The 8,747-nt window shown below is 36.8% G+C and overlaps 1 protein-coding gene across 1 annotated transcript in view; it reads right to left on the bottom strand.

Moving 5' to 3' along the window:
• The window catches only part of LOC107750958 (glutamate receptor ionotropic, NMDA 3A-like), a 22,312-nt gene extending 14,593 nt beyond the window's left edge, over nucleotides 1–7,719 (bottom strand). Inside the window, exons 1-2 of the mRNA XM_016566537.1 lie at nucleotides 7,006–7,719; nucleotides 1,130–1,734 (exon numbers count right to left, since the gene is read on the bottom strand). Coding sequence (XP_016422023.1) covers nucleotides 1,130–1,734; nucleotides 7,006–7,719 — 1,319 coding nt within the window. The remainder of the gene's footprint in view (nucleotides 1–1,129; nucleotides 1,735–7,005) is intronic.
• Nucleotides 7,720–8,747: the final 1,028 nt, after the last annotated feature.

Below are 8,747 nucleotides of genomic sequence, written 5' to 3'. Positions count from 1 at the left end.
TTGAATAAAGTCGTTATTTTTGTTTTCTTCGCGTACAAAAAGTATTCTCGTCGCTTCATAAAATTCAGATTGAACCACTGATGGCAGATGGACTATTTTGATGATGTCTTTCATACTTTTCTGGGCCTTGACATTGTTATTTACTTGGCAGTCTATGGGACAGTCACAAGCCACCCGGTTTTCATCCAGAATATCTTAAATTGTGTTCCGAAGACGAACAAAGCTTTTATGGGTTTGGAACGACATGGGGGTAAGTGATTAATGACAAAATTTTCATTTTGGGGTGGAGTATCCCTTTAACTCTTTCCCGACCATTGACGGAGTTTTCACTGGTATACGGTAGGAGGTAGGGATGGGCATTTTTCAAAAAATATTGTATTTGAATATTTGGGCTCATGAATAAAAAAAGACGTTTAATGAGAAATACGTTATTTTTTAATAATCAAGCTTTTGTCACCATTTCTGAACAAGTTTATGATCAGGCATTAGACACAACAATGTTCTACAACAACGTAACGTTATATCTCAAGGTTTCCTTTTAGCTAAAACGTGTAAACAAAATATATACTCAGTTTCACTGATTTATTTGATCAAAATTAATTAAATTTTGTAAGCTCATTTAGTAAGATCGTTTTGATCAAAGCAATTCCAAACTTCGTGAGGCGGACGACGACATTCTGTGATTTTTTTTATTTTTCAAATAATAATTACAGATCGAATATTCAAATATATTTGACTATTTGTGCACACCCCTAGTAGGAGGCGCTATTACACATTTTCTTAAAGAGTACAGAATCTCTGGATCAAAATATGGTGAAGAAGAAGCAGAAACAAGCAATCGCATATGTAAGCAGATGCATATGTAAAATAGCGAGAGCATCAAGCATTAAACAGCATACAAATCAAAACTGCCTAACGTTACCGAATGAAAAACATATTCTGTTACACCAAATACACAAAATAATGACCTTTAAAAAAGCATCATATGACCCCTTTAATGAAAGCCGCCCACATTGAAGTGTTGATAAAATGCTGGCGGTGAATGGCAACTTTAAAAAAAAAATGCATGTGATGCCACATAAACAACACAAATATTATGAAATATCAAGCAGTGTGTCAAATAAAATACCTGGACAGAAAGGTTCCTGATGTGAGATTTTTAGTCTCAAGTCTTGCCAGACAGTTTGTGATGCCAGGAATCAGCGCCAGCTCTGGAGACACAATGACAGCCGATCCCACCGCTCGTGCCACCAGCTCCAAAGCATCCTGGACATAATGATTCAGCGAGGGCTCACCCATGCGACCATGTGCAAGAAGGCCCATGGGTAGCCCCTCTGTCCGTAATTGCTCCACATTCTGAGAGTCTCCTATAATCCAGTGGTAATCGGGAAGAATCAGACCAAACTTTGCAATGGTAGTAAAGATTCTCCTTATATCCCTGATGTCACATCCAAAGGTCACTATGGTAGATGTTGAGTCCTTGATGGACTCCAGTTGAACTTGCAGGGACATTTGAAAGTCACTTTTGGAGCTGTTGTTGGTGGATAACTTGAGAACTGTCCCCAGATGAAATCTGGAGTTGTTATGGAGCAAGAAAACAAAGTCTGAAATGTTCATCTGTTGACACATCACCAGACTGACATCATACCAGTTGTTCATGGACAGCAGGGAGAAGATGAGATCTGCTTGAGAGGTTTGAGGGTTTTGCATGGCCATCTGGAAATGAAGAGAGTTCTGTTGAGAAGAAACAAATGTGGTTATCATAACAAAGAGATGGATGTACATTACTATGCATCTTGTTTGATCAACCATCCAACATCCAACTATTTGACTGGTAATTTTAACTAGTTCATCTAGATTTTTTTAAAATAACATCTATCACCGACAAGCAAGAATCAAATCATGATTTATGGCTGAATTGCAATAACAAGCATTATAAATTTCCTTATATTATAACTTGCAAAAAGCATTTACATCCTCATAGGACTTGTAATTACAACTCGTAAACTGGATAACTAATGTCTAATGTCCTACTAAATAAATGTTTATTAATAAGCTATTTGCACAATGACTATTATTGTAACTCAAATTACACACATTCATTTTGTCAGTAATAATTCGGAGTCCGAGGATGTGAACTCATCAGAGTAAAACGTTCAGGTTGTCATCTTTAATAATTACGGTAATTACAACATGCTGTGAATGCATCTTTTAATACATGCAGATGGCCTTTTTAGGCCATTTAGTATTTTTAACACTGTATGTCAAGTTAAAACTTTTAAAAACACATCTCAAGAACTCGTTATATTCTAGCTGTTTTTGGAAAAAAAAAAAAGAAAAAAAACCCCCACAGCGACATGAGCTTGGGTTCAGGTATATCTAAAACCAGCCTAATTATACAGTGCTTCTTTAAGACAGATTGGAACTACTCTTTCAGGCAATTCTCCATCTAGTTGATTTTACACATCTCTTCCTGTCTGCCAAATAGAGGGAAGGCGAGAGTTTTAAGCCCAACAGATATTTATCGTAATGCATGATTTGTTGGACAGTCTCCTTCTGTTTGCAGATTGAATTTCTGATGCAGAATCTCCTCCGAGAAAAAACAAACAAACAAACAAACATTAAGATTTCCAACATGATGTCCAAGTGTGCAATTATTTGCTTCTGAAAACAATTACTTTAAGCGCTCTCTGGTTCCATTTGTGATGCATCTAGAGGGGCAGCATTTCAAACTAGTTTAAAACATTTGAAAGTTGATGAATCCTCTGAAAATTGTCAAATCAGGCCAATGTTTGTTTATCTGTTTAATTGGCATCTTCAAATGCTTTGAACTAGCATTTATTACTTATATTTGACTACATCATGTTACTCCATCCAAAAACAAAATGCATACAATTGACCACAATTATCTGCTTATTTTTGTTGTTGTTGAAATTTTAGGAAATATAGGTCAATGGACCAAAATACTAATTTAATTGTTTGATTTACCTGTTACTTGATGATGGGCATTAACATGACCAGGAGCAGTGTTGCCAAGTCTGCGGTTTTCCTGCAGAATTTGTCTATTTTTATATTGTTGCCACTCCTTGTTTTTTTTAGTCCATGTGAAACTCTGCCTGGAATGCAATTTTGGAGTGATTTTGATAGCCGTTTCCCCCCGGAACACAATTGGGCTGGTTTTGTTACAAAGACCTGGCAACCCTGACCACGAGTCAAAAGTGCTAATTAACTCAATTGAGTCTCAGGCATTCCCATCAAAATATAGATGTAGAGTATTTCAGATATGGAAACGTTGCCCACTTAGGACATCCAGAAACATTAATTACGTGAGGTCTGGGATCTCAATGTTTTAATGATACAATACCCTTTAATTAAATGACATTGTCCTGCTAAGGAAATCAAGACCTTAACAGACACTGCCAGATGAAATGTTTATCTGAGCCATTTAATTTCCCCTGGGGGTGCAATTATGCAATGGCAGAAAACAGGCTAATCAGAAATGATTAAGGAAAAGCTTTATACAAAGTCTGACTTATTTTCTGTAGGGTTGTCATGAAATCTAATTGGCCAAACCAGTGGGAGAGTAATAAGTACCACTAACAAGTTAAGAAGAGACAAATCTTACTCTGGGCGACTAAATAATGTCTAACATTAGCCATTGGCTAATAAATTCTTAGATTTTACACGCCAGTATGTGTGTGAGAGGCGTTCAACACAGATTTTCACTCGACCCTTGCATACCACGCTGAATCGACGCGCTACATGTAAACCATATTCTTTGTTGTATTTTCCTGTCAAAATAACAGTTAATTAAGAATGATTCAGCTTTTAAGAACAATATTTAGTTCTAATCACTAGTTATATCATTAAATAGTGCTTAATTATCATAATATCAATATAATGCTTGATTGGCTGAAGTAAAAAAATGCACATTCAGTTATTTAAGAAGCTGTTCCATTTCATAACTATCTGTACATAAAAACAATAGAAGTCTATGTAATGTCCCCATTTAGATAGCTAAGAAACGCGTGTGTGTGTGTGTGTGTGTAAAATAGTATATCAGTCTGGCGAGTAAACAAAAAAATGTACTAGCCAATGGCGATTATATTGCCAAGGTGTGCATAGAGGGTTGTCCGGAGTATGTTTTATCTTGAGGGAGCTTGTGTCATTAAATGATTTGCAAGCTGGGATACAGCCAGATATTACGGAGCATGCAAGAGAAAATAAATAAATCGTGCGCATGATTTACTAATTCGTTCTCTCGATTTATAAATCGTGTGCACGATTTAGCAAATCGAGGGAACGATATAGTAAATCGTGCGCACTATTTAGCCTACTATTTTTTTCCTGCATGCCATGTGCGGGGCTCCGTAAGATATAACTGCTGTGTCATAAAAAAGCACTAGAGGGTGATACAATTATGTGCATTTTCAGCAGCTTTGAAGATGAATGGATAAAGATGGGTAATTTGATACACCACAGTTCTTCAGGCCTGTGGAGAGTAGCTTGATGGACCTTTGGTTTGTCTTCTCATAACCTTGAAATATCCCAAAAGGGATTGAGAATGATAAATGATGAAACCACCAACGTTGTGGAATAATATAGTTGTTATAATGATCCTTAATAATATAGACATCTAATTAACTGTGTTACAGTGGAAACTATTACTGTTACCTTCATAACATAATCATATTGTTAAAAATCAGCAAAATTTGACCAGATGGGCACAAATAAAACCAAAACATTCATAACTTAAAAAAGAAAGAAAGAAAAAAAAATTTGGATGCAGAAATAAAGTTTTGAATGTTTACTAAGAGACAGTAAATATACTATATAGAGTAAATATGTATTGTGTTTATATGGTGCCTTGCTGATCAATTATAGTGTCCTGTATTCCATGTTATTAACAATGTAGTCAACAATTCATTAAACTATTAACTCCGAAATGAACAGTTCCACTGTACTTGAACTGAAAATAAATAAATAAATAAACAAGTAGATAAATAAATACATGAATAAATAAATAAATAAATAAATACATGAATAAATAAATAAATACATGAATAAATAAACACATGAATAATTAAATAAACAAATAGATAAATAAATAAATAAATAAATAAATAAATAAATAAATAAATAAATAAATAAATAAATGATTTTCCCTTTGGGCTGTTTTGCTGCTGATGTTTTAATAAACAGACATTCATTCATTCATTCATTAAGAAAGAAAGCAGTAAAGAAATCAATAAATCAGAAATCAGTAAAGCTCAGTAATGAGCACACTGAGAGACTGATTGCTATTTGGACAGATAACAGACACTGATTCTGAGCTCACAGAGCAATCTGATAAATCTTAGATGATCCATGCAAACAAAGAACTGACCAGAAGATGGTGCTAACTTCAAAAGATCAGATATCAAACAGCTCAGCCCTCAGGGTGTTCAGAAAAACACATTTTTAACACAGACAGCTAGATGTGTCACCATCTAAACAGATGTTTTATTTGTGGTTTAGACTGATCCAGCAGGTGTCATAACAAACTTATTAGTTTAAAGAAAACAGTTGTACTAATAGCAGCACTGATTTATGCACTAAATACGAGACGGGTACTTTTAAAAATAAAGCTACCAAAAGGAGGTTTGTGCAGTGATGTCATAAAATAAACCATTTTTGGTTCCTCAAAGAACATGGGTCAGTTCATAAAATAACCTTTTTATTTAATAATAATAATAATCCGAAGAACCTTCTTCCACTATAAAGAACCAAGGGAAAACACACATTTATTAGAGAAGCAGCAGGTTGCACCAAAGCTTTGAATCACTGAGTGCCGTCATGCATTCATTCTCTGTCTGTAGTGTATTGTTTCTAATCCAAAAAACCTTAATAACTACTTGTTGATCATTCATTCATAATTCCAGTCCAATTCCTCAGTTCCAAACATGTGTCCTCTAATTGTACTTGTGTATAGCGCAGTCCCTCAACATTTACATTTCTAAATGAAAGAAACTGAGCTCTCCAGAAACTATACAGTATGCAGCTGCAGACCAGAACTGCCTCAGTGCTATAAATGTAAACATTAATATAATATTTTTTATGAAAATAAACACAAATGGAACACAGTTTACGGTTCATTTTGGAATAGATGCCAATAAAGAACCTATATTTTTAAGAATGTGGGATAAAACATGTTCAACAACTTCATCCTGTCATTAGTTTTGACAAATTTAATTTACTTATTGGTTTATAAAAATTATACTTCACTATGACTCCCTCCCCCCCTAATGCCATCAGCCTGCAATTTAAAAATATAATCCTATAACGTTACAATAACCAAGTCATAACATAACGAACTTATGAAATGCAGAAATATTAAATGTATTTATGTGTCTATTTGTATATGCTATTTTCATGTTAATTTTAAAAAGACAAACATTTTACAGCTATGTTATTTAGCTATTATATAATTATGTTTGTTACAATTATTTTGTCTCATGATGGTGACAATTCAATTTTGGGTGTTGATATTCAGTTTAAAATCATTCCATATTCTCAGCTCATTCTTAATTTAAGATATGTCAATAGTTGTAATATGTATTTGACAAACACATATTTTTTTCTATCTGACATGCTGACACATATGAAGTGATCACAAGGGAAAACACATTTATTTGAGAAGCAGCAGGTTGCACCAAAGCTTTGAATCACTGAGTGTCATCATGCATTCATTCTCTGTCTGTAGTGTATTGTTTCTAATCCAAAAACCTTAATAACTACTAACATAGTTGATCATTGATTCATAATTCCAATCCATTTCCTCAGTTCCAAACATTTCAACATGTGTCCTCTAATTGTACTTGTGTACTGCGCAGTCCCTCAACATTTACATTTCTAAATGAAAGAAACTGAGCTCTCCAGAAACTATACAGTGTGCAGCTGCAGACCAGAATTGCCTCAGTGCTATAAATGTAAACATCAATGTTTTTTTAATGAAAATAAACACACCTGACTCTGGCGCTTAAATTCGTTCTGGACGACGCTGATGATTGGGATCTGTAGCGTTGTGGCGATAAATTCCAACTTCACCAGTTCATCCCTGTTCTGTGGGAACGCGATGATGGCAGAAACTCCTTGCACGATGACGGTGTGGCAAACGCTTTGCAGGAACGATGCGGGATCGCCACAGGCAGGTGTAGATGAGGAGGAAAAGGAGAAAGCAGGTAATTCTCCAAGTGCTGCTTCCACGGCCACGACTATCTCAAGGCTGAGGTTGTAGGGTAAAAGCCCCGCCACTCGATTGAGGCTCTCTGTAGCGAGTAGAACAGAGTCTCGAGGTAGAAACACAGCATCCGGACCCACTTGTTTGAGTGCGGTTTTACTTTTGGAGGCCTTGTGGGGGTTATTCGCTGAGCTTTTAGTCCTAATACCCCTCCAGCCTTGTTCGAGCCTACTTTTGGTGATCGCGTCCCACTCTTCCCACGTTTCTCTGTCTGCATCCCAGTCCGGATCTCTCCCCCTGAGGGAATCCTGCCTGAACACTCGAGGCTGCAGGTGCAGAGCTCCGACTCTCACCGTGTGTCCGATCCTCTTCAGAATCTGACATGGCTGTGGATGCGCCAGAGATGCTGGGGGAACAAGGATCATTATCAGAGCGCTTGGCGCAAGTAAGGAGAGCCACACCAACCTGCCCAGCGCACCCCAGATCCAAGAGCCCGGCATCACTCCAAACAAGCCTCGGCCAAACGACGGGATCCGCGTCCACCTGCGCGCCCGCTGGTTCCTGCACAGCGCTGGATAGATGATGGATCACCGGGGAATCTCCTAGACGCAGCAAAGTTGCGCTCCTCTCCAACGGGCTTCTGAGGGATCGCCAGCAGTGCACATGTCCAACGCGGCTCGAAACACTCGTTGCTCATCTCAAAAGCGTTTATGGACAAAATATTCAAGAGGGTGTTGTTTTTACGCGCTCTCCAAAACAGATGAAAAGGCAGCTACTAAAATTCAAAGTGACTGTAAAAACCCAAAAGCGCTTATATTCTCCAGATCAACGTAAAGGAAGTCCAAGGATATGAAACAAATTCGAATTCCATTTATCTTTATTTTTGCATGCAAACCTGTATTCTATTCTGAATCTGATCATGAAAAACCCTGACGGATCTCCAAAAATGTAGATAATTTATTCGCAAAAACAGAAACGAGCGTTTAAATGGCTTATATTACGGTTTAAACATGTTGCGCAGTGAAATTGTTCCGATAAACTCCCAGAATGGCACTGGAATAGTGCAGATTATTGCACTGGCTGTGCTGTGCGTTTAACCCGTTCACTGCTGTACTCACACCTTTGCTATACACAGACATTGATGGATTTAAATTTTAGATTTTTGCATAAAATAACACCAGAACAGTGCTGTCGGTGAGTGATGAACAAGAAAAATCTGATGGCTGTTGTACCACATCACGACTGCCATAAATCTCACACATCATTCTTTTGTTGATAATATGCAGCCAGAGCACCGGTTGTCCCCTGAGGTCCAGGTGTGTCATAGCTTAGACGGGTTAAACAGATGACCTGATAACTTGACCTTCCAACTTGGTCTCGTTAGAATTGAAAGGTATTCATATGCAAAGTGTTCTAGAACATAGTTTATAGTAAAACATGTAATTTGACATTATTACAATATGTACTTTTTAAAAGTGAAGTTAAACTGACATGAAAGTGTCTCTCTTAAAGGCAGGGTATGTGATTT

Source organism: Sinocyclocheilus rhinocerous, unplaced genomic scaffold, assembly GCF_001515625.1.
Source record: "Sinocyclocheilus rhinocerous isolate Xijiao unplaced genomic scaffold, SAMN03320098_v1.1 scaffold1353, whole genome shotgun sequence".
Lineage (NCBI taxonomy): Eukaryota > Metazoa > Chordata > Actinopteri > Cypriniformes > Cyprinidae > Sinocyclocheilus > Sinocyclocheilus rhinocerous.
Note: the sequence above shows the minus strand (reverse complement) of the source record. Positions and strands in the feature narration are given on the sequence as shown.